The 27,045-nt window shown below is 45.0% G+C and overlaps 1 protein-coding gene and 1 long non-coding RNA gene across 7 annotated transcripts in view; one reads left to right on the top strand and one right to left on the bottom strand.

Moving 5' to 3' along the window:
• LOC123992875 (A-kinase anchor protein SPHKAP-like) overlaps window positions 1-10,044 on the top strand; it is a 159,465-nt gene extending 149,421 nt beyond the window's left edge. For 2 of the 6 annotated variants that reach the window (XM_046294481.1, XM_046294482.1), the window contains 5 exons: window positions 3,433-3,609; window positions 4,569-4,652; window positions 5,189-5,238; window positions 8,034-8,218; window positions 8,549-10,044. In XM_046294481.1, the coding sequence (XP_046150437.1) occupies window positions 3,433-3,609; window positions 4,569-4,652; window positions 5,189-5,238; window positions 8,034-8,218; window positions 8,549-8,698 (646 nt within the window). In that variant the 3' untranslated portion in view covers window positions 8,699-10,044. Of the gene's footprint in view, window positions 1-3,432; window positions 3,610-4,568; window positions 4,653-4,973; window positions 5,004-5,188; window positions 5,239-8,033; window positions 8,219-8,548 lie in introns of those variants that run through there. The other 4 variants (XR_006831325.1, XR_006831326.1, XM_046294483.1 and 1 more) reach the window with 4 other exon arrangements.
• Window positions 10,045-10,829: 785 nt separating this feature from the next.
• LOC123992878 lies at window positions 10,830-25,646 on the bottom strand. The gene is made up of 5 exons (XR_006831328.1): window positions 25,232-25,646; window positions 23,189-23,291; window positions 22,637-22,798; window positions 22,200-22,258; window positions 10,830-11,045 (listed from the first exon to the last, which is right to left on the bottom strand). It is a non-coding gene; the product is annotated as an uncharacterized LOC123992878 (long non-coding RNA).
• Between the last annotated feature and the right edge of the window lie 1,399 nt (window positions 25,647-27,045).

Here is a 27,045-nt window from a genome sequence, read left to right as displayed (position 1 = left end):
AAGGAGCAAAAGTGTTGGATTAGGACAAATCCACTTATGTGTATTAAAGGCGTAAAAAGTTACGTATTTGGTCCCATATTCATAGCATGCAATGACTACATCAAGCTTGTGACTCATTTGCTGTTTGTTTTTGTTGGGTTGTGTTTCAGAATATTTTGTTCCCAATAGAAACTCATGGCAAATAATCTATTGTGTCATTTTGGAGTCACTTTTATTGTAAAGAAGAATAGAATATGTTTCTAAACACTTCTACATGAATGTGGATTCTACCATGATTACAGATAATCCTTAATCAATTGTGAATAATGATAAGTGAGACAGTTATAGACGCACAAATATCATACCCCCCCCCCCCAAAAAAAAATGCTAAAAATGTAATGGGGAGATGTAAGAGGTAATGTCTTGGGGGTATGATATTTGTGCGTCTGTAATCCAAACGTATGGAGTATAGAGCCAAAAGAAGGAAAAATGCTTCACTGTCCCAATAAGTACAGAGGGCACCGTAAAATGTGACATTTTACTTGATCTCAAATTTTAAAAAGTATAGAGACACATTTTTTAAAATTACTTCACTGTCCAAATACATATGGATGGAAGTGTATATCACACATACAGTATATTATGTATATAAGAGACACAGGCTACATACAACAGTGGCATCATATTGTCCTGTAATTTGGGTCTGACATTTCACTCAGAGGAAAATTGTGTAACAGGGACTCAGTAAGGTGAGAAGATTCACACAGACCTTCTTGGTAACGTGAGAGTGGCCTTTAGGGGGCAGTGAAGTGTGAATATACACACTGCGGGGAGGCCTTGTACTGGAGGAGGTGGGTACCACAAGGAGGAGGTTACAGAAAACTTCCAAAGTACTTCAGGTCACTGTATTGTTGTTCCAGGAATGAGTTGCGCATAGTGAGCTCATCAGCTAAGCGACAAACATTTGCAGACCACGTTGACATGCTGTAGATGACAACACAAGGTCTCACAAATAGATAGAGCAGATAAAATATAAAGTGAAGTGTTTAGAAAGGAAAATAAACAATGGGGTTTAAATACTTTGGAGGTAATTGACAAAACAAACATAGTATCATATACAGGTAACTGCCAAAATAAAGGAAACACCAATAGGGTGTTGGGCCATCACAAGCCAGAATAGCTTCAGTGCACCTAGGCATATATTCTACAAGTGTCTGGAACTCTATCGGGGGGATGCAATGCTATTCTTCCACGAGAAATTCCATAATTTGGTGTTTTGCTCCAGAATCTCCCAAAAGTGTTGCTTAATTGCTTAACTAACTCATGAACCCAACCTATGTGGAAGCACCTGCTTGCAATATACTTTGTATCCCTAATTTACTCAAGTGTTTCCATTATTTTGGCAGTTACCTGTAGATTGGATTGACACATGCAATAAATTAAATGAAAAGGAAAATAGTTGGAAGAGATTTATATTTAAGCTGCTTACTGATTGCAGGGTTTGCTGGTTTTTCACTTAACAGTTAATAAACTCCAATTATGGAACAATTCGTCTCCATCTGGGTCTTTCGCTGGTGAATACATTGACAAACAACACCTTAACCCACTCTGGGAATCTGGCAGCTTTCAATCATCTAATCAGGATTTCTGTTGCATTAAAAAAACAGCCAACACTGCAGCCTTTCATTTAATTTTTTATTCATGATTAATGTGGATAGGCACAAATACAACACATCCTTTACACACTAAAGGACATGGGTTATCCACCCTCTATAAAAGGGGCACATATTTTAGAAATGCCAAAACTTGGTGGTGGTGGGGGGTTGTATGTAATATGTGGTGAACAGGATTTCATGGTCCAAACACAAATGTAAAATGTATGTAGTCACAGTACATAGCACACTTTAAAAAAAACTACATTCTAGAATCAATAAATGTACAATCTGTATTCCCTGAACAAGAATAGAGCCAAATCAATAAATGTACAATCTGTATCCCCTGAACAAGAATAGAACCAAATCAATAAATGTACAATCTGTATCCCCTGAACAAGAATAGAAGCAAATCAATAAATGTACAATCTGTATCCCCTGAACAAGAATAGAGCCAAATCAATAAATGTACAATCTGTATCCCCTGAACAAGAATAGAGCCAAATCAATAAATGTACAATCTGTATCCCCTGAACAAGAATAGAGCCAAATCAATAAATGTACAATCTGTATCCCCTGAACAAGAATAGAGCCAAATCAATAAATGTACAATCTGTATCCCCTGAACAAGAATAGAGCCAAATCAATAAATGTACAATCTGTATCCCCTGAACAAGAATAGAGCCAAATCAATAAATGTACAATCTGTATCCCCTGAACAAGAATAGAGCCAAATCAATAAATGTACAATCTGTATCCCCTGAACAAGAATAGAGCCAAATCAATAAATGTACAATATGTATCCCCTGAACAAGAATAGAGCCAAATCAATAAATGTACAATCTGTATCCCCTGAACAAGAATAGAACCAAATCCATAAATGTACAATCTGTATCCCCTGAACAAGAATAGAGCCAAATCAATAAATGTACAATCTGTATCCCCTGAACAAGAATAGAACCAAATCAATAAATGTACAATCTGTATCCCCTGAACAAGAATAGAGCCAAATCAATAAATGTACAATCTGTATCCCCTGAACAAGAATAGAGCCAAATCAATAAATGTACAATCTGTATCCCCTGAACAAGAATAGAACCAAATCAATAAATGTACAATCTGTATCCCCTGAACAAGAATAGAGCCAAATCAATAAATGTACAATCTGTATCCCCTGAACAAGAATAGAGCCAAATCAATAAATGTACAATATGTATCCCCTGAACAAGAATAGAGCCAAATCAATAAATGTACAATCTGTATCCCCTGAACAAGAATAGAACCAAATCAATAAATGTACAATCTGTATCCCCTGAACAAGAATAGAGCCAAATCAATAAATGTACAATCTGTATCCCCTGAACAAGAATAGAGCCAAATCAATAAATGTACAATCTGTATCCCCTGAACAAGAATAGAACCAAATCAATAAATGTACAATCTGTATCCCTTGAACAAGAATAGAACCAAATCAATAAATGTACAATCTGTATCTCCTGAACAAGAATAGAAGCAAATCAATAAATGTACAATCTGTATCCCTTGAACAAGAATAGAGCCAAATCAATAAATGTACAATCTGTATCCCCTGAACAAGAATAGAAGCAAATCAATAAATGAGGGGAAAGATCTCATCAGAGGGGTTGAGCTCCTCCCAGTCTCCCAGCCTATCACATCGTATGTACACTCTTAGAACAAAATGGCTAACTAGAACCATTAAAGGTTCACTTTATGAACCACTTTATGAATAATTTTTCTAAGAGTGTATACAGTAGGTGACCCTGCTGTTTGCTTTCCCCAGCTGTGAGAGAGACAGGACCGCAGTGCCCTCTGCGGCCGCTGCAGTACCCACTGTAGGTGAGCAAAACAAGCGCTCTCTGAGTGCTAGCAGTGAGGACAGTTCAGGAAGCTGGTCCCATATCGCCCCCGATGACGACCCCCACGAGGAGACCAGTAGTTTTATCCAGCTGAGTGAGGGGTCAGTAACCTTAGCAACCAACTGCTGCTCCGTCCCATCATGCACTGCTCCGAGCGCTCCTACCGCTACTACTGCCCTCGCTGTCCGTCGCCCTCTCATCAGCCCATTTCTGCTCACACTCAGTCTTTGCTGTCCCGTGCCAGTCTTCGGCTCTTGCCGCTTCAGTGGAATAGCTGTATGCCCGGGGGCTTTTCTCTCACTGGTAGAGAGCTCACCTAGTGCACTGAGCCCCACTCCAGAGCCAGCGTGGTGTAGAGCTCTGGGGGCCTGCAGTAGCATAGGCATGTGCTCACACTGCTTCTCACACATTAAAGGCCCACAGAACATTAGCTTTATCATTCCCTGCTTCAGCGACCGTAGTGCCATTTCTCAGTTCCAATAGCTAGCCTCATACTGACACCGAGCCAAGCCAAAAACATGAGGTAGTAAGTCTATTACTACCATTCCTCTAAGCCAGGAGAAATGAGACCAGGGTATAGATAACAAAGAGTGGTGTTGGATACGTTTCTAGGCTCCAGAGGACTAGGAGGAGGGCTGTGTGGCTGGTTGGCTTCAGCTTGGCAGTAGTGGTGATGAAATGTGTGCTGCTTGCTGCTTTTACCTGCCAGCATAGACAGCTGTGGCATAAACGAACACCTGGTGGCTATTGCCTTCCTGACCACATCATCCCCGATTAACTACACGGTGACACTGCTGCCACTGGACATCGCCCACTCTGCCCAAACTGCTCAATCTTTCCGCATCCCTCATCTCCACAAGGAAGGGCCCATTGCCAGCCAGGCTCTCTCTTCCAGCCCAGCCATCCTGATCAGCTGCAGCTGTGGTTTCTATGTCAATCACCAGCTAATGAACAACATTGCTCGCTTCACCGCAGCTCCTTATCGTTCCATTCACAAGTCACTGATCGTGTCGCCTTTCAAGAGACAGGATATGAGTTTTAGTTCTGTTTGGATTTGCAGGAACGGGAACAGCAGCACGTCTAGCCTGGGTCTGGCAGACTTGGAGGGCTTGTCTGACATCCCCAGTCAGAGCACAGTGAACAGGTAACTGATAACTCCCAACGACATGCAAACAACACTCCTACAACACAGTGCTGAGGCTTTAAACAAGGCCCTTTGAACAGGAGAATGTAGTCTCATAGGCTCCAGTCTGATTCTCTCTCTAGTCTCTACCCTGTTTACGAAGTGTGTACTTGTTCACTCCAACTCATGAAGAGATCAACCGATGTAGGAAATGTGGTGGATGCTACATCCGGCTACCTACCCCATGCACACACTAATTGAATGTTTTTAAATCCATGACAGGGAATAAGTTCACACTTACAGCTAGATGAACTAAGCGTTTGCACCTATTTTTTTATAAAGGAAATGAAACATTCAGGACAGAACAAAAAGGTAAGGAGAAAGATTAAGATCAATAGAAAGATGCAAAATGATAAATGTTTCTTTGTTTTCGGTCTATTATCAGTTATCCCTTACTGAAAAAAACAGATGCTTAGTAAATCTGGCCTAAGGGAAGAAAGTGAGAATCTGAACGCGACCTACTGTCTTGTCTTAATGGTCATGCTCTCTGTCCTCAGTGAGGAGGCAGACAAGGGTCACCTAAGGGAGAGCAAGGAGAACGTAGACGGTGAGTAGCGTCACCCTCTCTGAGTCATACACACACACACACTACATCACACTGTCTCAGTTCCATGTCATTACTGTCTACATTATATGTCACAAAGGAAACTCAACTCTCGCTGTCTCCCCTACTGTCTCATCTTTGTTCTCATTCGTCTTTGCGAAAACCTCTATTCAACCTCTTCACTGTAAGATCTCTACACACTGAGTATTGTAGAAGTCACTCACATTATCTATCTATAGCTACTTGGTGTGACTAATTCCCCCGATACTGGAGCTTCAAAAGCAAAGTAATGTGTAACTCAAATGTCGAAATGGTAAATAATATCACTGCTTTATCTCTGCAGTGCTGCCACTTATAACAGTATAGTGTTGTGGAAGCTACTCTGAAAATACAGTTTACCAAGCTACTAAGTACTTCACACTGGAAGAAGTTAAGCTACCCTTAAGCAAAATATACAGTTGAAGTCTGAAGTTTACATACACCTTAGCCAAAAACTCAGTTTTTAACAATTCCTGACATTTAATCTGAGTAAATATTCCCTGTTTTAGGTCAGTTAGGATCACCACTTTATTTTAAGAATATGAAATGTCAGAATAATAGTAGAGAGAACAATTTATTTCAGCTTTATTTCTTTCATTCACATTCCCAGTGGGTCAGAAGTTTACATACACTCAATTAGTATTTGGTAGCATTGCCTTTCAATTGTTTAATTTGGGTCAAACGTTTCGTGTAGCCTTCCACAAGCTTCCCACAATAAGTTGGGTGAATTTTGGTCCATTCCTCCTGACAGAGCTGGTGTAACTGAATCAGGTTTGTAGGCCTCCTTGCTCACACACACTTTTTCAGTTCTGCCCACACATTTTCTATGGGATTGAGGTCAGGGCTTTGTGATGGCCACTCCAATACCTTGACTTTGTTGTCCTTAAGCCATTTCGACACAACTTTGGAAGCCTGCTTGGGGTCATTGTCCATTTGGAAGACCCATTTGCAACCAAGCTTTAACGTCTGATGTCTTATATTATGTTGCTTCAATATATCCACATAATTTTCCTCCCTCATGATGCCATCTATTTTGTGAAGTGCACCAGTCCCTCCTGCAGCAAAACAGCCCCACAACATGATGCTGCCACCCCCGTGCTTCACGGTTGGGATGGTGTTCATTGGCTTGCGATGGTCATTATGGCCAAATAGTTATATTTTTGATTCAACAGACCAAAGGACATTTCTCCAAAAAGTGTGATCTTTGTCCCCATGTGCAGTTACAAACCGTAGTCTGGGTTTTTTATGCCGGTTTTGGAGCAGTGGCTTCTTTCTTGCTGTCGATATAGGGCTCCGTTTACTGTTGATATAGATATTTTTGTACCTGTTTCCTCCAGCATCTTCACAAGATCCTTGCTGTTGTTATGGGATTGATTTGCACTTTTCACACCAAAGTACATTCATCTCTAGGAGACAGAATGCATCTCCTTCCTGAGGGGTATGACGGCTGCGTGGTCCCATGGTGTTTATACTTACGTACTATTGTTTGTACAGGTGAACGTGGTACCTTCAGGCGTTTGGAAATTGCTCCCAAGGATGAAACAGACTTGTGGAGGCATACCATTTTTTTTCTGAGGTCTTGGCTGATTTCTTTTGATTTTGTCATGTCAAGCAAAGAGGCACTGAGTTTGAAGGTAGGCCTTGAAAGAAATCCACAGCTACACCTCCAATTGACTCAAAATATGTAAATTAGCCTAACAGAAGCTTCTAAAGCCATGACATCATTTTCTGGAATTTTCCAAGCTGTTTAAAGGCATAGTCAACTTAGTTTAACTTCTGACCCACTGGAATTGTGTTACAGTGAATTATAAGTGAAATAATCTGTCTGTAAACAATTGTTGGAAAAATTACTTGTGTCATGCACAAAGTAGATGTCCTAACCGATTTGCCATAACTATAGTTTGTTAACAAGACATTTGTGTAGTGGTTGAAAAACAAGTTTTAATGACTAAGTGTATGTAAACTTCCGACTTCAACTGTAGCTTACTTAACGTAAGTTACTTGAAAAAGTAGTTCACTACATCCAAACTACATTGTGAAAAATTCTATATCTGAAATGTCATTGACTACAAATTGCAAGAACAGATCCCTCTGGAGTTAGATGGTAACAGATGTGTCATTTAGTCTATTAAAGACAAAGTGAGAATTGGCCATACAACAGGTGTTTCAAGTGAGAATTAGCCTCACAACAAGTGTTTCAAGTGAGAATTAGCCACACAACAAGTGTTTCAAGTGAGAATTAGCCACACAACAAGTGTTTCAAGTGAGAATTAGCCACACAACAAGTGTTTCAAGTGAGAATTAGCCACACAACAAGTGTTTCAAGTGAGAATTAGCCACACAACAAGTGTTTCAAGTGAGAATTAGCCACACAACAAGTGTTTCAAGTGAGAATTAGGCAGGTCTGATGCCGAAAAAGATTCTGTCTACTTCACCCATATTGTATTTTTGCAGGTGTGCAGTTCCAGGAGTTACATATGGCAAAAAAACACTACCAAGATTTGATTTAGTTGAACTACCACCAAGCTACTGAAAAATGTAATTAAATAGTTTAACTAAATGTATTTCACTACTCCCCAACACTGATGGTATCAAGCCCTCCTTACCCAACCTATCTTGAACCTATTTGGTGCCAGATCCATCCAATGTGCCATCAGACCTCAACGTAGCTTTGGCATTGAAACTACAGGTCAGCTTGATGTACAAGTTAGCTTGATTTACAGAAAGTGGGCGTGATGTATTTCCTGTGTGTGTTGCAGAGGGCATCTCACTGCGGCCAGTAGTGGACAGTAGCAGCCACAGGGAGCTTCTGGTGGTCAACTGCGACTTGGATCCAGAGTGTGTGGACTCAGAGCTGCGCTTGGCCCTGCAGTGGATTGCTGCCTCCGAGCTGGGCCTGCATGCCGTCTACTTCAGGAAGTGTAAAGACAGGAGGACATCAAAGGTGGGTGCAGCACAGCACATCCTGTTACGCAGGATCTGATTATGCCCGTACGTGTGTGTGTGTGTGTGTGTGTGTGTGTGTGTGTGTGTGTGTGTGTGTGTGTGTGTGTGTGTGTGTGTGTGTGTGTGTGTGTGTGTGTGTGTGTGTGTGTGTGTGTGTGTGTGTGTGTGTGTGTGTGTGTGTGTGTGTGTGTGTGTGTGTGTGTGTGTGTGTGTGTGTGTGTGTGTGTGTGTGTGTGTGTGTGTGTGTGTGTGTGTGTGTTGTACTCTGTTATCTGCATGTCTGCAGTGCACAAGGAGCATGGTAATCTGGCTGAGTGCGATGTCTCAGTTCCAGAGGGTGTTGCAGCTGGTGTCTCAGAAGGCATGGAGGATCGGAGATCTCTTCAACGCTGTCATCCAGTTCTGTAAGCTCCACCAGGAGGAGGACGGAGGCAGCTCTCTGTCCAGCCTGTTTGACTGGCTACTGGAGACCCACTAGGCTCTGCCAACACCCCCCATCTACACAAACACACACACACACACACACCAGCTAATGTCTCCAACTGTGTACGCCCAATGCATCAAACCCAACCATCAAGCGTAGTGTTTCTCAGCGCACGTGTGAATCATGAAAAACCCCTAGCCTGGTAGCCAGATTTATTTGTGCTTTAGCCAATTCCTCTTTCATTAATTGTGATGTAAGCCATGACAAGGAATGCTAGAAGATTTGGCTGACGCACAAACAGGTCAGACTTTCAGGCTAAAAATTCATCACACCTGTGATATTACACACCCTCTTATAGGACTGGCTATGGGACTGAGGACTTTCATTAGGCTGCAGTGAGCAGACATGTCTCCCTTTAATAAGATCAGCATGTTTCTCATTTTCTGATGCACGGACCCTAGTTAGACGAACCCAAGGAAAACCCAGCATCAGTATGGGATGTAGGCCTTATTTATTTAGTGCAAACAAATCAGCCATCTGAGATTTCATGCCTGCAGAATTTGCATTCCTTTCGTTGTTATATATCCTATACATTACGTTTTCACAATCTGATGTGTTAATTCATCAATTATGTATTTATTACACATAAACACAAACAAGGCACCAATAAAACCCTGTACCCCATTCCCTCAACCCAGCAAACTCAAAAAGACACCAGATGATGTTTTAATGTACAGTAGCTATCTTGATGAGACTGTCAGGCAGCAGCCATCGTTCCAGTTAGGCTTTGCTGAGATCAACATAGGTGAGCAGTACTACGCTTGACAGTTGCACAGAGCCTGTATTCACAAAGCATCTCAGGGCAGGAGTGCTGATCTAGGATGAGACCCCCCCATCCTGGTAATCATATTTATTATGATCTAAAATACAAAACTGATCCTATATCAGCGCTCCTAATCTGAGATGCTTTGTGAATACGGACCCAGATGATAGTTGTCATTTACATTGGCCAACATTGTCTACTTCTATTGTGACTTTGTTACTGCTTAAGTTATCTGTCATTCTTCATGTTATCTATCGTTCTTAAGTAAGTTATCTGTAGTTATTCATGTTCTTTGAGAATTGTTTATTTTGGATAGCTGTACATATTGTAGATTCTTGAACTGCTTCACCTTGGGGTAGAAAGACTGCTCTCTATCATTTCATTTTTACTACTTTCAGAAAGACAAAGAAGGTTTAATGTCTAATTTGTACGTGAATCTGGTTTGTCAGGTTTTATCTGCGTAGTGGTACTCTAGTGTTAAATCGTCGGCATTATAAAGCACACAATTCAACTCTGTTGCTGTAGAAATTGAATGTATCTTCATCTTTTGAGATCAATAAATTAATGTAATATGTGAGCATGAATAGTTTTTATTGAGGAAAAGATGGGTACAGAAAACATTCTTCTGTCCAGCCCATTCTCCAATTAACACACAAACAAACACTGACTATCAACACTGAACATGACAGAGGACCAAAGTGACCAGTCCAGCTCTATAGGCCCTGCTCAAAAGTAGTGCACTTAATAGGGATCGGGTGCCATTTGGGACGCACACAATGCGCTAAACTGTCTGTCTACAGTGCTACATAGTAAAATGACAGTGGGACCATAGTAACTCACCAAAGCTATCCGGTCTACTGAATCATACTCCACAGAAACTAGGAGGTCACATACATTGGGTCAGTGATAACTTCCGGGGAAGGGCATCTTCAGACAAGGCCCTGTTGGAGTCATCTTCTTGTTGGGGGATGGACATCAGTAGTCAGACTGGAGTCACCTGTCCAGATGGCCTTCCCTTCCTCACACAATCTACTGACCGTAGGACAGGTCAGCGACAGGTGTTGTCCTTGCTGCCTGCAGCAGGGAGAAAACAGGGACAGGTGGTTGAAAAGGAGACAGAAGCTCACCTCATCCAGCTGTGGTCTGTTCATTTGAACTTTGATAAAGTGCTTGTGGGTGGATAAAAAATAACGCTTGTTTGGCTGTGAAGAGCTTGCAATGGCGTCTTTGCCTTTGAACTAGGTATGATTATATAGAGGGCAGGGTTGGGCTCAATTCCATTTCAGGCAAATTTTGCTAACTCAATGCTGATTTGAAATGGAACTGATCCCAGCCCTGACAGAGGGTGCATATTACCTGTGATGGTGTCACCCTCGTAGTTGAAGGCGGAGGAGAAGATCTCGTCCGTGTGTCCCTCTGGGACCTGAAGATAGACGCCAGACTGGACATCCCACAGGCGAGCCATCATGTCAGTGCTGGCCGACAGAACTCTACTGGCTTGAGAGCGTTAAAACAGATCTGACAGACTTCAGAGAGATCGACAAGCACACATAGTGAGGTGAAGAAATGAACATGGGGCTGGGATGGTTAAATGATTGTCATAAAAGTAAAGTGTGTGTGAGAGAGAGAGAGATGAGGGGGAGCAAAGAGGAGGAGCATGGAGGAGAGAACGAGAGCACAGATGTGTACAATTTGGAGAAAAGAGGACAAGAGGGAAGAGAGTGGTGAAAAGAGAGAGGAAAAAGAGAAGAGAAAGAAAGGTGAGGCAGAAGAAGATGGAGTAACTGAATGGTCATGAGTAGACCCACACGGATTCTGTTGAGATAATTACATTCCATATCAATTACTCTTTTACATTTTTTCCTGCATATTTAATCAACAAAACAATGAATTTATTTAGCAGTATTTGGTTCTATGAAATTCATTCTACAGATATTATTTTTAATTTAATGGCCCAGTGCAGAAAAAAATATATATATTTTCACACTATGACGTTTGAATAATACCGTGAAATTGTTGAAATTATGATACTGGCCTTTTAGTATAAGAGCTGCTTGAAAAAGACCGCCTGAAATTTCAGCCTGTTTTGGTGGGATGGAGTTTTGGCCTGCCTGGTGATATCACCAGGTGGTTAATTAGTTAATAGACCAATAAGATAGTTCCAAACCTCTGCAGAAAACAGCTCGTTTTTAATTTGTTTTCCCTGCTCGAATTATTGCTTGAGAAATTGCTCCTTGCTAACAATTGTTGACCATTTTAATTGAAAACAATCACAGTGAGGTACATAATTGTTACCCAGAAATGATTTAATATTGAGATAAAAACGGTTGCATTGGACCTTTAAGAAAAATCTGGTCCCTCCCTCGTAATGAGAGAAAGAAAGAAACAACAAAGAGTGGGGGAGAGGGAGATGGAGGGACGACAGTGGAAATCAGAATGGAATTAAAACAGCGACCGACAGAGAGAAATAGTGGGAGAGGGAGATGGAGGGACGAAAGTGGAAATCAGAATGGAATTAAAACAGCGACCGACAGAGAGAAATAGTGGGAGAGGGAGATGGAGGGACGACAGTGGAAATCAGAATGGAATTAAAACAGCGACCGGCAGAGAGAAATAGTGGGAGAGGGAGATGGAGGGACGACAGTGGAAATCAGAATGGAATTAAAACAGCGACCGGCAGAGAGAAATAGTGGGAGAGGGAGATGGAGGGACGACAGTGGAAATCAGAATGGCATTAAAACAGCGACCGACAGAGAGAAATAGTGGGAGAGGGAGATGGAGGGACGAAAGTGGAAATCAGAATGGAATTAAAACAGCGACCGACAGAGAGAAATAGTGGGAGAGGGAGATGGAGGGACGACAGTGGAAATTAGAATGGAATTAAAACAGCGACCGGCAGAGAGAAATAGTGGGAGAGGGAGATGGAGTGTTATGCAGGTGAATGAGGACCCAAAAGCGACTTGGCGAAAACAGAGTTTTTAATCCAGTAAGAAATTTTACAAAACAAAAAGCATAATACTACTCGTAAAGACGAGAACAGACTGGAGACTTGATCGAGAACTGCAGGTTGCCTCGGGAAGGCACTTGAACCTAGCAGACTCAGACACCTGCTCACCACGCAGCATCTGAGGGAAACACGACACGACAGGGCAAAACATAGACACAGCACGGTGAATTATAGATGAGGATCCGACAGGGCAGGTACGGAAAACAAGGAGAGAAATAGGGACTCTAATCAGGGAAAAGGATCGGGAACAGGTGTGGGAAGACTAAATGATGATTAGGGGAATAGGAACAGCTGGGAGCAGGAACGGAACGATAGAGAGAAGAGAGAGCGAGAGAGTGAGAGAGGGAGGGGGAGAGAGAGGAATAGAAAGAGGGAAAGAACCTAATAAGACCAGCAGAGGGAAACGAATAGAAGGGGAAGCACAGGGACAAGACATGATAATAAATGACAAAACATGACAGTACCCCCCCACTCACCGAGCGCCTCCTGGCGCACTCGAGGAGGAATCCTGGCGGCAACGGAGGAAATCATCAATGAGTGAACGGTCCAGCACGTCCCGAGACGGAACCCAACTCCTCTCCTCAGGACCGTAACCCTCCCAATCCACTAAGTATTGGTGACCCCGTCCCCGAGAACGCATGTCCATGATCTTATGTACCTTGTAAATAGGTGCGCTCTCGACAAGGACGGGAGGGGGGAGGGAAGACGAACGGGGTGCGAAGAAAGGGCTTGACACAGGAGACATGGAAGACAGGATGGACGCGACGAAGATGTCGCGGAAGAAGCAGTCGCACAGCGACAGGATTGACGACCTGGGAGACACGGAACGGACCAATGAACCGCGGAGTCAACTTACGAGAAGCTGTCGTAAGAGGAAGGTTGCGAGTGGAAAGCCACACTCTCTGGCCGCAACAATACCTTGGACTCTTAATCCTGCGTTTATTGGCGGCTCTCACAGTCTGTGCCCTGTAGCGGCAAAGTGCAGACCTCACCCTCCTCCAGGTGCGCTCACAACGTTGGACAAACGCTTGAGCGGAGGGAACGCTGGACTCGGCAAGCTGGGATGAGAACAGAGGAGGCTGGTAACCCAGACTACTCTGAAACGGAGATAACCCGGTAGAAGACGAAGGAAGCGAGTTGTGAGCGTATTCTGCCCAGGGAGCTGTTCTGCCCAAGACGCAGGGTTTCTGAAAGAAAGGCTGCGTAGTATGCGACCAATCGTCTGATTGGCCCTCTCTGCTTGACCGTTAGACTGGGGATGAAACCCGGAAGAGAGACTGACGGACGCACCAATCAAACGACAGAACTCCCTCCAAAACTGTGACGTGAATTGCGGGCCTCTGTCTGAAACGGCGTCTAACGGGAGGCCATGAATTCTGAACACATTCTCGATAATGATTTGTGCCGTCTCCTTAGCGGAAGGAAGTTTAGCGAGGGGAATGAAATGTGCCGCCTTAGAGAACCTATCGACAACCGTAAGAATCACAGTCTTCCCCGCAGACAAAGGCAGACCGGTAATGAAGTCTAGGGCGATGTGAGACCATGGTCGAGAAGGAATGGGGAGCGGTCTGAGACGACCGGCAGGAGGAGAGTTACCCGACTTAGTCTGCGCGCAGTCCGAACAAGCAGCCACGAAACGGCGCGTGTCACGCTCCTGAGTCGGCCACCAAAAGCGCTGGCGAATAGACGCAAGAGTGCCTCGAACACCGGGATGACCAGCTAACTTGGCAGAGTGAGCCCACTGAAGAACAGCCAGACGAGTGGAAACAGGAACGAAAAGGAGGTTACTAGGACAAGCGCGCGGCGACGCAGTGTGCGTGAGTGCTTGCTTAACCTGTCTTTCAATTCCCCAGACTGTCAACCCGACAACACGCCCATAAGGAAGAATCCCTCGGGATCAGTAGAAGCCACAGAAGAACTAAACAGACGGGATAAGGCATCAGGCTTGGTGTTCTTGCTACCCGGACGGTAAGAAATCACAAACTCGAAACGAGCGAAAAACAACGCCCAACGAGCTTGACGGGCATTAAGTCGTTTGGCAGAACGGATGTACTCAAGGTTCTTATGGTCTGTCCAAACGACAAAAGGAACGGTCGCCCCCTCCAACCACTGTCGCCATTCGCCTAGGGCTAAGCGGATGGCGAGCAGTTCACGGTTACCCACATCATAGTTGCGCTCAGATGGCGACAGGCGATGAGAAAAATAAGCGCAAGGATGAACCTTATCGTCAGACTGGAAGCGCTGGGATAGAATGGCTCCCACGCCTACCTCTGAAGCGTCAACCTCGACAATGAATTGTCTAGTGACGTCAGGAGTAACGAGGATAGGAGCGGACGTAAAACGTTCTTTTAGAAGATCAAAAGCTCCCTGGGCGGAACCGGACCACTTAAAACACGTCTTGACAGAAGTAAGAGCTGTGAGAGGGGCAGCAACTTGACCGAAATTACGAATGAAACGCCGATAGAAATTAGCGAAACCTAAAAAGCGCTGCAACTCGACACGTGACCTTGGAACGGGCCAATCACTGACAGCTTGGACCTTAGCGGAATCCATCTGAATGCCTTCAGCGGAAATAACGGAACCGAGAAAAGTAACGGAGGAGACATGAAAAGAGCACTTCTCAGCCTTTACGTAGAGACAATTCTCTAAAAGGCGCTGTAGAACACGTCGAACGTGCTGAACATGAATCTCGAGTGACGGTGAAGAAATCAGGATATCGTCAAGATAGACAAAAACAAAGATGTTCAGCATGTCTCTCAGAACATCATTAACTAATGCCTGAAAAACAGCTGGCGCATTGGCGAGACCAAACGGCAGAACCCGGTACTCAAAATGCCCTAACGGAGTGTTAAACGCCGTTTTCCACTCGTCCCCCTCTCTGATGCGCACGAGATGGTAAGCGTTACGAAGGTCCAACTTAGTAAAGCACCTGGCTCCCTGCAGAATCTCGAAGGCTGATGACATAAGGGGAAGCGGATAACGATTCTTAACCGTTATGTCATTCAGCCCTCGATAATCCACGCAGGGGCGCAGAGTACCGTCCTTCTTCTTAACAAAAAGAACCCCGCCCCGGCCGGAGAGGAAGAAGGCACTATGGTACCGGCGTCAAGAGACACAGATAAATAATCCTCGAGAGCCTTACGTTCGGGAGCCGACAGAGAGTATAGTCTACCCCGAGGAGGAGTGGTCCCCGGAAGGAGATCAATACTACAATCATACGACCGGTGAGGAGGAAGGGAGTTGGCTCGGGACCGACTGAAGACCGTGCGCAGATCATGATATTCCTCCGGCACTCCTGTCAAATCGCCAGGTTCCTCCTGAAAAGTGGGGACAGAAGAAATGGGAGGGATGGCAGACATTAAGCACTTCACATGACAAGATACGTTCCAGGATAGGATAGAATTACAAGACCAATTAATAGAAGGATTATGACATACTAGCCAGGGATGACCCAAAACAACAGGTGTGAAAGGTGAACGAAAAATCAAAAAAGAAATAGTCTCACTGTGGTTACCAGATACTGTGAGAGTTAAAGGTAGTGTCTCAAATCTGATACTGGGAAGATGACTACCATCTAAGGCAAACATGGGCGTAGGCTTGTCTAACTGTCTGAAAGGAATGTTATGTTTCCGAACCCATGCTTCGTCCATGAAACAACCCTCAGCCCCAGAGTCAATCAAGGCACTGCATGTAGCACCCGAACCGGTCCAGCGTAGATGGACCGACATAGTAGTACAGGATCTAGATGAAGAGACCTGAGTAGTAGCGCTCACCAGTAGCCCTCCGCTTACTGATGGGCTCTGGCCTCTTACTGGACATGAATTAACAAAATGTCCATCAAATCCGCAATAGAGGCACAGGCGGTTGGTGATCCTCCGTTCCCTCTCCTTAGTCGAGATGCGAATCCCTCCCAGCTGCATGGGCTCAGTCTCAGAGCCAGAGGAGGGAGATGGTTGCGATGCGGAGCAGGGAAACACCGTTGATGCGAACTCTCTTCCACGAGCCTGGTGACGAAGATCTACCCGTCGTTCTATGCGGATGGCGAGAGCAATCAAAGAGTCCACACTGGAAGGAACCTCCCGAGAGAGAATCTCATCTTTGACCACTGTGTGGAGTCCCTCCAGAAAACGAGCGAGCAGCGCCGGCTCGTTCCAGTCACTAGAGGCAGCAAGAGTACGAAACTCTATAGAGTAATCCGTTATGGATCGATCACCTTGGCATAGGGAAGCCAGGGCCCTAGAAGCCTCCCCACCAAAAACTGAACGGTCAAAAACCCGAATCATCTCCTCTTTAAAGTTCTGGTAATTGTTAGAACAATCAGCCCTTGCCTCCCAGATAGCTGTGCCCCACTCTCGGGCCCGGCCAGTAAGGAGTGAAATGACGTAAGCAACCCGAGCTCTCTCTCTAGAGTATGTGTTGGGTTGGAGAGAGAACACAATCTCACACTGGGTGAGAAAGGAGCGGCACTCAGTGGGCTGCCCGGAGTAGCAAGGTGGGTTATTAACCCTAGGTTCTGGAGGCTCGGCAGGCCAGGAAGTAACAGGTGGCACGAGACGAAGACTCTGGAACTGTCCAGAGAGGTCGGAAACCTGAGCGGCCAGGTTCTCCACGGCATGGCGAGCAGCAGACAATTCCTGCTCGTGTCTGCCGAGCATGGCCCCTTGGATCTCGACGGCAGTGTTACGAGCCTCTGTAGTCGCTGGGTCCATTCCTTGGTCGGATCCTTCTGTTATGCAGGTGAATGAGGACCCAAAAGCGACTTGGCGAAAACAGAGTTTTTAATCCAGTAAGAAATTTTACAAAACAAAAAGCATAATACTACTCGTAAAGACGAGAACAGACTGGAGACTTGATCGAGAACTGCAGGTTGCCTCGGGAAGGCACTTGAACCTAGCAGACTCAGACACCTGCTCACCACGCAGCATCTGAGGGAAACACGACACGACAGGGCAAAACATAGACACAGCACGGTGAATTATAGATGAGGATCCGACAGGGCAGGTACGGAAAACAAGGAGAGAAATAGGGACTCTAATCAGGGAAAAGGATCGGGAACAGGTGTGGGAAGACTAAATGATGATTAGGGGAATAGGAACAGCTGGGAGCAGGAACGGAACGATAGAGAGAAGAGAGAGCGAGAGAGTGAGAGAGGGAGGGGGAGAGAGAGGAATAGAAAGAGGGAAAGAACCTAATAAGACCAGCAGAGGGAAACGAATAGAAGGGGAAGCACAGGGACAAGACATGATAATAAATGACAAAACATGACATGGAGGGACGACAGTGGAAATCAGAATGGAATTAAAACAGCGACCGGCAGAGAGAAATAGTGGGAGAGGGAGATGGAGGGACGACAGTGGAAATCAGAATGGCATTAAAACAGCGACCGACAGAGAGAAATAGTGGGAGAGGGAGATGGAGGGACGAAAGTGGAAATCAGAATGGAATTAAAACAGCGACCGACAGAGAGAAATAGTGGGAGAGGGAGATGGAGGGACGACAGTGGAAATTAGAATGGAATTAAAATACAGCGACCGACAGAGAGAAATAGTGGGTGAGGGAGATGGAGGGACGACAGTGGAAATTAGAATGGAATTAAAATACAGCGACCGACAGAGAGTAATAGTGGGTGAGAGTGATGGAAAAAAAGAGATTGACAGAGCGGTTAGAAGGCAGAGGGAGGGGAGAGAGGTGTCCTGTTAGGGGGAGATGAGTGTCATAATCCTGTGAAATCATTCTCCTTCCAGCCTGTTACCGAGGCTGGGCCCTGATGGCTTTCAGTAAACAGACACAAGACAGGCAGCCCAATGAGGCAGCTAGGGGGGAATTGCAACCTGAGTTTAGAACGCCTAAATTGAACATAATACACTTTTTATGCACTTTTCTCTCTAAGCGTATTCTGACCCTGAATTTAAGCATGAGAATAACATGTTCTTCACCCCTTATTCGTTAGGGCTGGAGATCAAATAAAACACATTTGGCGGAGGTGTCTACAGATGCGCCGTATTCTGACCTTGACTCCCTCATAATACCACCACCTTTACGCGCAATGAAATGATGAATAAGGTCGTTCTTTAAGATATATTTTACTTTATGATCGTTGGCGTCAAATGTTAAACCAGTCATATGGCAGCAAACTAAAGCATTTTGAAATAATGGCAGGTAGCCTAGTGGTTAAGAGTGTTGGGTCTGTAACCAAAAGGTTGCTGGTTCAATTCCTCTACACGACTAGGTGAAAAATCTGTTGATGTGTCCTTCAGCAAGGCACTATCACTAATTATTCTTCTAAGTCACTAAATGTACAGTATGTAAACTTTTCCACAGTGAAGTTTATGAAATGCTGGCCTTATAATTTGGGATGACATTTGGAGACCATATGATTTCCAGAATGTTCTAATTATATGCCTAGATGTTTCTCTGTATTTTTTTACCATTTGTTTCATGTTAAATATGAGTCACTATCGGTAGCCACCGTCAGTTATACCCACATACACTGACTTTAGTGTTACTTTCCTTACATTTTGCATTTCTTTCGTCTGTCACATTTGTATGGTTGTTCCTGAGCACTGTTAACAATAGTGGATTACGGTATATTAGGCAAAACGGATTACAAATTGTGCAAAAATTTGGGACATTTGAATAATTATGGAACGCAGACCGTATGGAGCAGTTTAAACCTGGAGCCTGCTTCACAATGACTGGACTGATGAATAAGGATTATTAGGGTAGATCTAAAGATTTACAGATTATTATTCAGGATGAATCAAACAACAATTTTTATTCACCAATATATTACGTGCATAAAGGCTCTCCAAAGCTGTTTTTGTATTATTCACAAATACTTTCCTAACCCTTAGTATACAAGTATTAATATAATATAATATACACTGCTCAAAAAAATAAAGGGAACAACACAATGTAACTCCAAGTCAATCACACTTCTGTGAAATCAAACTGTCCACTTAGGAAGCAACACGGATTGACAATAAATTTCACATGCTGTTGTGCAAATGGAATAGACAACAGGTGGAAATTATAGGCAATTAGCAAGACACCACCAATAAATAAGTGGTTCTGCAGGTGAGGGCCACAAACCACTTCTCAGTTCCTATGCTTCCTGGCTGATGTTTTGGTCACTTTTGAAAGCTGGCGGTGCTTTCACTCCAGTGGTAGCATGAGACGGAGTCTACAACCCACACAAGTGGCTCAGGTAGTGCAGCTCATCCAGGATGGAACATCAATGCGAGCTGTGGCAAGAAGGTTTGCTGTGTCTGTCAGTGTAGTGTCCAGAGCATGGAGGCGCTACCAGGAGACAGGCCAGTACATCAGGAGACGTGGAGGAGGCCGTAGGAGGGCAACAACCCAGCAGCAGGACCGCTACCTCCGCCTTTGTGCAAGGAGGAGTAGGAGGAGCACTGCCAGAGCCCTGCAAAATGACATCCAGCAGGCTACAAATGTGCATGTGTCTGCTCAAACGGTCAGAAACAGACTCCATGAGGGTGGTATGAGGGCCCGACATCCGCAGGTGGGGGTTGTGCTTACAGCCCAACACCGTGGAGGACGTTTGGCATTTGCCAGAGAACACCAAGATTGGCAAATTCGCCACTGGCGCCCTGTGCTCTTCACAGATGAAAGCAGGTTCATACTGAGCACATGTGACAGACGTGACAGAGTCTGGAGACGCCGTGGAGAACGTTCTGCTGCCTGCAACATCCTCCAGCATGACCGGTTTGGCAGTGGGTCAGTCATGGTGTGGGGTAGCATTTCTTTGGTGGGCCACACAGCCCTCCATGTGCTCGCCAGAGGTAGCCTGACTGCCATTAGGTATCGAGATGAGATCCTCAGACCCCTTGTGAGACCATATGCTGGTGCGGTTGGCCCTGGGTTCCTCCTAATGCAAGACAATGCTAGGCCTCATGTGGCTGGAGTGTGTCAGCAGTTTCTGCAAGAGGAAGGCATTGATGCTATGGACTGGCCCGCCCGTTCCCCAGACCTGAATCCAATTGAGCATATCTGGGACATCATGTCTCGCTCCATCCACCAACGCCACGTTGCACCACAGACTGACCAGGAATTGGCGGATGCTTTAGTCCAGGTCTCGGAGGAGATCCCTCAGGAGACCGCCCGCCACCTCATCAGGAGCATGCCCAGGCATTGTAGGGAGGTCATACATGCACGTGGAGGCCACACACACTACTGAGCCTCATTTTGACTTTTTTTAAGGACATTACATCAAAGTTGGATCAGTCTGTAGTGTGGTTTTCCACTTTAATTTTGAGTGTGACTCCAAATCCAGACCTCCATGGGTTGATACATTTGATTTTCATTGATCATTTTTGTGTGATTTTGTTGTCAGCACATTCAACTATGTAAACAAAAAAGTATTTAATAAGAATATTTCCTTCATTCAGATCTAGGATGTGTTATTTTAGTGTTCCCTTTATTTTTTTGAGCAGTGTACAAGTATTTTATTAATCTTCCAACTGGTGCTGAAAAGGAGATGAATATGAGTGTGTTTACAAGGCTTTCTTTCATCGTTCCCTAATATTCTGAACCTTCCCTCCATATGTTCTAGTGACTCTGTCAAGACAATTGTAGTTGAAGGTACAAAGGGATGGATTTAGAGGAATGTACTGAACATTCTATTGAATGAAAACACGAGGAAAATGGTTGGCCAGTAAGTGGGAGGGTTTTCAGCAGTTGAATAAATGTTAACCATGCCTGCAAAGTCCATTACACATCTGCATAAGGTAAGTCTGAATACCAACTATTGAGAAGTGTGTAGGAAAGGTGTGTGTAGGAAAGGCATACATTTCCTACGTCTAAATCAGACCCCCTTAGTGGCTGTGGCTCCGAGCGACAAACACGTACACATACACACACACACAACATGCAGGCACGTGCGCACACACACACACACACACACTAACAAATATGCACACACACACACACACACACACACACACACACACACACACACACACACACACACACACACACACACACACACACACACACACACACACACACACACACACACACACACACACACACACACACACACACACACACACACGTACACTGGCAGAACTGTCAAATGGCAGATGGCCTGATAAAATCACACACACACATTCAGGTTACAGCTGGGTCACCTACAACACAGGCCCAGGTCACATGTGGTTCTATACAGTCGTGGCTAACGCAATTACACAGTGAGCAGGGGCAGACTGTGCCATGGTGATTGGTTAATAAAACAACCAAGGTGTGACATTAAAGCGCTCAAGGTATGACTCTATAGGAAACTGAGACAAGAGCAAATGAAAAGTGCCAATCAAATGAGACCACCAGGGGAAGGGGGAATCACAGGTAGACCAGGAATCAGCCTGTATATAGAGCAGGTCAGATGGGCCCGGATGTTTCTGGAAAGCTCTGGCCTGAGGGACACACACCTTCAGGGTCACGTCTCTCTATGTCATCGTCGAGACGTGGTTGACCTAGAAACTGACACGAGAATCAGTAACAGGAGGTAGAAACATCCCCCCCGGCAAGCGGACCGCCGTCCTCATCCCTCCTGTCCAGTCCTGTACCCTTGTGAGTCTGACGGATGCTCCGAGGCAGACAAAGAGACAGAGCGAGAGAGAGAGAGAGAGAGAGAGAGAGAGAGAGAGAGAGAGAGAGAGGGGCCATTTTGGATCCCGTTTGAACCATTACCTGTCTCAGCGACTCACCTTGGGTATCTCTCCCTCGTGGCCCTCCAGTCTGGCAGCGTTGGACACTCTCGCTGTGCCTAAGTGTTAGGGGAAATATTGATTTCTCAAAACATCCGGTGTATTGCTTGAGCGAAAATGAAGTTTAACCTTAAAATAAAATGAATTCAGTTGAGCTGGCCTGGTTAGTCATACACCATAGTTGCCGGAACTGTGCTGGAAAGGACAATGTGAAAAAATAATTTTCAAGCCACCACAGTGCGATCTGGGTTGGCATGACAGTGTGGAATGTGGGTGTCTGGGTACAGTACGGATATAATTGGTCAGTGCCTGGGACATTGTTCAATACAGGAACTTTGTATTGACAGTCATGGAAACAGCAGAGGTAGAGATACCCCCATAATTAAATAGAACACCATTAGTATGATACACTGTGTACTGTATCTCTGTGGTCGCACAGTCAGCCGAGGCAGTGGCTATGAGTTGACCGGTGTAGTCAAAACACACATCCAGCACCTCGTCTTCATGGCCTGCTAGTGTGGCCATACACTTCCCACTCGTTGCCTCCCACACCTGGGGAAGCAGAGACACACGCACACATTCCGGTACACAAACACATACTGTAAGGACACAAACAAACACGTGCACACACATAAGCACACACACACACGGGCACATACGCATTCACAAACACACACACACACAGACACACGCACAAACACACACAATGTCAAAATGTCAAATGTTAATGCATCTATTTTTAAAAACCTTTAACAAAAACAACCAGCTTGGTTAGCGCTCTAACAACACAATGGTTATGTTTTCCCTCTTCACAATGTCCTCTTCAAGAATGCAGCCATGTGAATAATTCACACGACTACCCAGAAAACGTGACTCATCTTGGTATAATGAAAGGATTTCAATTTCCTTTTAAAAAGATGCAGAGCTTAAGTGATAGGAGACTCTACTAGAGAAAGAGAGAGAAAGAGAGAGAGAGGATGTGAGCTCACCCTACTGCTTTTGTCCATGGAGCCGGTGATGAGAAGGGAGCAGACCCAGTCAAACTGAACACTGCTTATCTCCCCTCTGTGACCTATCAGTGTGTGGACACGCCTGGTAGAATGAGAGTAGGGCAGTAATGGTGGTTAGACAATGACACAAACACATGGATGGACACGCAAACACTCCACACTGCCCTTTCCCACCTGGACAAAAGGAACACCTATGTGAGAATGCTGTTCATTGACTACAGCTTAGCGTTCAACGCCATAGCGCCCACAAAGCTCATCACTAAGCTAAGGACCCTGAGACTAAACACTTCCCTCTGCAACTGGATCCTGGACTTCCTGATGGGCCGCCCCCAGTTGGTAACGGTAGGCAACAACACATCTGCCTCCCTTAGGGGAGCGTGCTTAGTCCCCTCCTATACTCCCTGTTCACCCACGACTGCGTGCCCAAGCATGACTCCAAAACCATTATTACATTTGCTGATGACACAGCAGTGGTAGGCCTGATCACTGACAATGATTAGACAGCCTATAGGGAGGAGGTCAGAGACCTGGCAGTGTGGTACCAGGATAACAACCTCTCTCTCATTTGTGAGCAAGACAAAGGAGATGATTGTGGACTACATTAACATCGATGGGACTGAAGTGGAGCGAGTCGAGAGTTTCAAGTTCCTTGGTGTCCACGTCACCAACAAACTATCATGTCCAAACACACCAAGACAGTCGTGAAGAGGGCATGACAACAACTATTCCCCCTCAGGAGACTGAAAAGATTTGGCATGGATCCCCAGATCCTCAAAAAGTTCTACAGCTGCACCATCGAGAGCATCCTGTCCGATTGCATTACCGCCTGGTATGGCAACTGCTCAGCATCTGACCGTAAGGGGCTACAGGGTAGTGCGTATGGCCCAGTACATCACTGGGGCCAAGCTTCCTGACATCCAGGACCTATATACTAGACGGTGTCAGAGGTGGACTCCAGTCACCCAAATCATAGACTGTTCTCTCTGCCTCTGCACGGCAAGCGGTACTGGAGTGGCAAGTCAAAAAGGCACCTTAACAGCTTCTAACCACAAGCCATAAGACTGCTGAGCAACTAAACTAATCAAATGGTCACCCAGACTATTTACATAACCCCCCCATGTGTTTACACTCCCTACTATTCACTGTTTATTATCTGTGCATGTACCACCGCACATTGAGTCGTTACCGGTACCCCCTGTATATAGCCTCGTTATTGTTATGTAAATGTCTTGCATTACCTTGTGATTGATTCGATTTTTTAAAACTTTTGTTTATTTAATAAATATTTTATTAACTCTATTTCATAAAACTGGATTGTTGGTTAAGGGCTTGTAAAGTAAGCATTTCACACCTGTTGTATTCGGCGCATGTGACAAATACAATTTGATTTGATTTGATTGTATTGAACACTCACACACATGGATGGACACGTGAACACACACACACACAAGCACATGGTTGGACACGCATACACACACATACACACAAACGCATGAATGGACACGCAAACACACACACACATGGATGGACACGCAAACACACACACAAATGCATGAATGGACACGCAAACACACACACACATGGATGGACACGTGAACACTCACACACATGGATGGACACGTGAACACACACACACACAAGCACATGGATGGACACGCAAACACACACACACACACACATACACACACACACACACACACATGGATGGACACGCAAACACACACACACACACACACAAAAGCACATGGATGGACACGCAAACACACACACACACACACACACACAAAAGCACATGGATCGACACACACACACACACACACACACACACACACACACACACACACACACACACACACACACACACACACACACACACACACACACACACACACACACACACACACACACACACACACACACACATGGATGGACACATAAACACACACACACATATGGATGAACACGCAAACACACACACATTGATGGATGCGCAAAAACACACACACACACTTGGGCACTCACCTCCCAGATGGAACATCCCACAGAGAAACAGTGTGGTCAAAGGAGCCAGTGCCTAGCTGGTCACCCACTGTGTTAAACGACAAAGAAAGAGTTACACTTGCAGAGTTCACAAAAGAACAGTCAAATAAACGAGGTATTCTTTCTCCTTTGAAAAAGCTAAATTGCACAATTTCATCCAATTTAGTTCGAGGAACACATTTTCCTTTTTGTGCTTGAGTCACCATATTCACCAGCATGACTAATGTAGGAATAATTGAAGTAGGAGATGTAGAGAAGAGGTAGAGAGGAGCACACAGAATCCCCTCTCCGGGACACATAGCCACACAGTTTGCCCACGTGCAGCAGGAAGCTGCATGTCCTGTAGTTGAGTATGTAGATAGATGGATTACCTAATGAATGCATTACAGTCACAGCTTCAGAGAGAGAGAGAAAGAGAGAGAGAGAGAGAGAGAGAGAGAGAGAGAGAGAGAGAGAGAGAGAGAGAGAGAGAGAGAGAGAGAGAGAGAGAGAGAGAGAGAGAGAGAGAGAGAGAGAGAGAGAGAAAGAGAGACATAGAGAGAGAGAAAGAGAGACAGACAGAGAGAGAGAGTGAGACAGAGACAGACAGACAGACAGGCAGACAGAAAGAGAGAGAGAGGGAGAGAGAGAGAGAGAGAGAGAGAGAGAGAGAGAGAGAGAGAGAGAGAGAGAGAGAGAGACCATTTCTGTCAGTGTAGCCACCTCCTCTCCAGTCTGGACGTCCCATAGCTTGTCCGTAGTGTCCATGCTACCCATGGCCACCAAGGTTGGTTAAATGCCAAACATACCTGGTAGGCCCCGAAAACTGTGTTAGCTGCCATTCACATAGAAAATCAGATTCGAAGCTCACTGCAATCCTATTCATACTGAAAGACAAGTCCAATCTCTCAGAAAGTCCCTCCTACTATTTCCACAGTGTGTCCTCGGAAGGTGTGAAAACATTTGCCCATCTCGGCTCTCCACATCCTGCAGGTCTTATCAAAGGACCCAGTGGAAATCTTGGCCCTGGATTAAAGAGGAGACATGAAGGTAAGATTTGAGATAGGAAAAATACTTTCTTTTGACCACCAACAACTGTTTCCCAACAACTCTTTCCCAACGGAGGAACATAGAATAGGGATAAGGCTCTCTGGGACCTCTAGGATCAGTTTAGCCTTTTATATCATAATGAATCAGATTATATGGACAGGGGGGGACCTGATCCTAGATCAGCACTTCCACTCTGAGACGCTTTATGAACACAGGTCCTGGTGTTTTTATACCTGGGGTAGATAAACAGGAAGGTGGTTACCCCTAGGGGTTGTTGAAGGCAATGGTGGACCTCCAGTGTGTGCAGTCCCTCGCCTGACGCCGTGTCCCATATTTTACATGTCCTGTCACCGCTCCCAGTTATAAAACTTCAGTCACACAGTGTGACTGCACGCCTGCAAGGGAGAAGGGAGGAGGACATTTATTTTTACTCTGAGGCGGTTTACTTGACTGCATTAATCCAATTTACATCTATACATTTGACCGTGTAATACCCATACATAATACGTCTGGCTTTGATGTGCTGAGGAAGAGTCCTAAATTCTACAATTCCCACCCCCTGCTGCCATCTAGGGTTCAAATGAGGAATTACAGGATGGCTGTACTGTTTACAGAATGCACTGGCAGTGTGGTCATACCAGTTAATGGCTGTCTATGGCTGCATCCCAATTCTTCGCCATTTTCAGACCGGGCTAAAGCCATCACCAAATCTATTGGGATGTTTATCGCTGCAGACATGAGGCCATACTCTGTAGTGGAAAACAAAG

Source organism: Oncorhynchus gorbuscha, linkage group LG13, assembly GCF_021184085.1.
Source record: "Oncorhynchus gorbuscha isolate QuinsamMale2020 ecotype Even-year linkage group LG13, OgorEven_v1.0, whole genome shotgun sequence".
Classification (NCBI taxonomy): domain Eukaryota; kingdom Metazoa; phylum Chordata; class Actinopteri; order Salmoniformes; family Salmonidae; genus Oncorhynchus; species Oncorhynchus gorbuscha.
The sequence above is the reverse complement of the archived record's forward strand: the minus strand, read 5'-3'. Positions and strand labels throughout refer to the sequence as shown.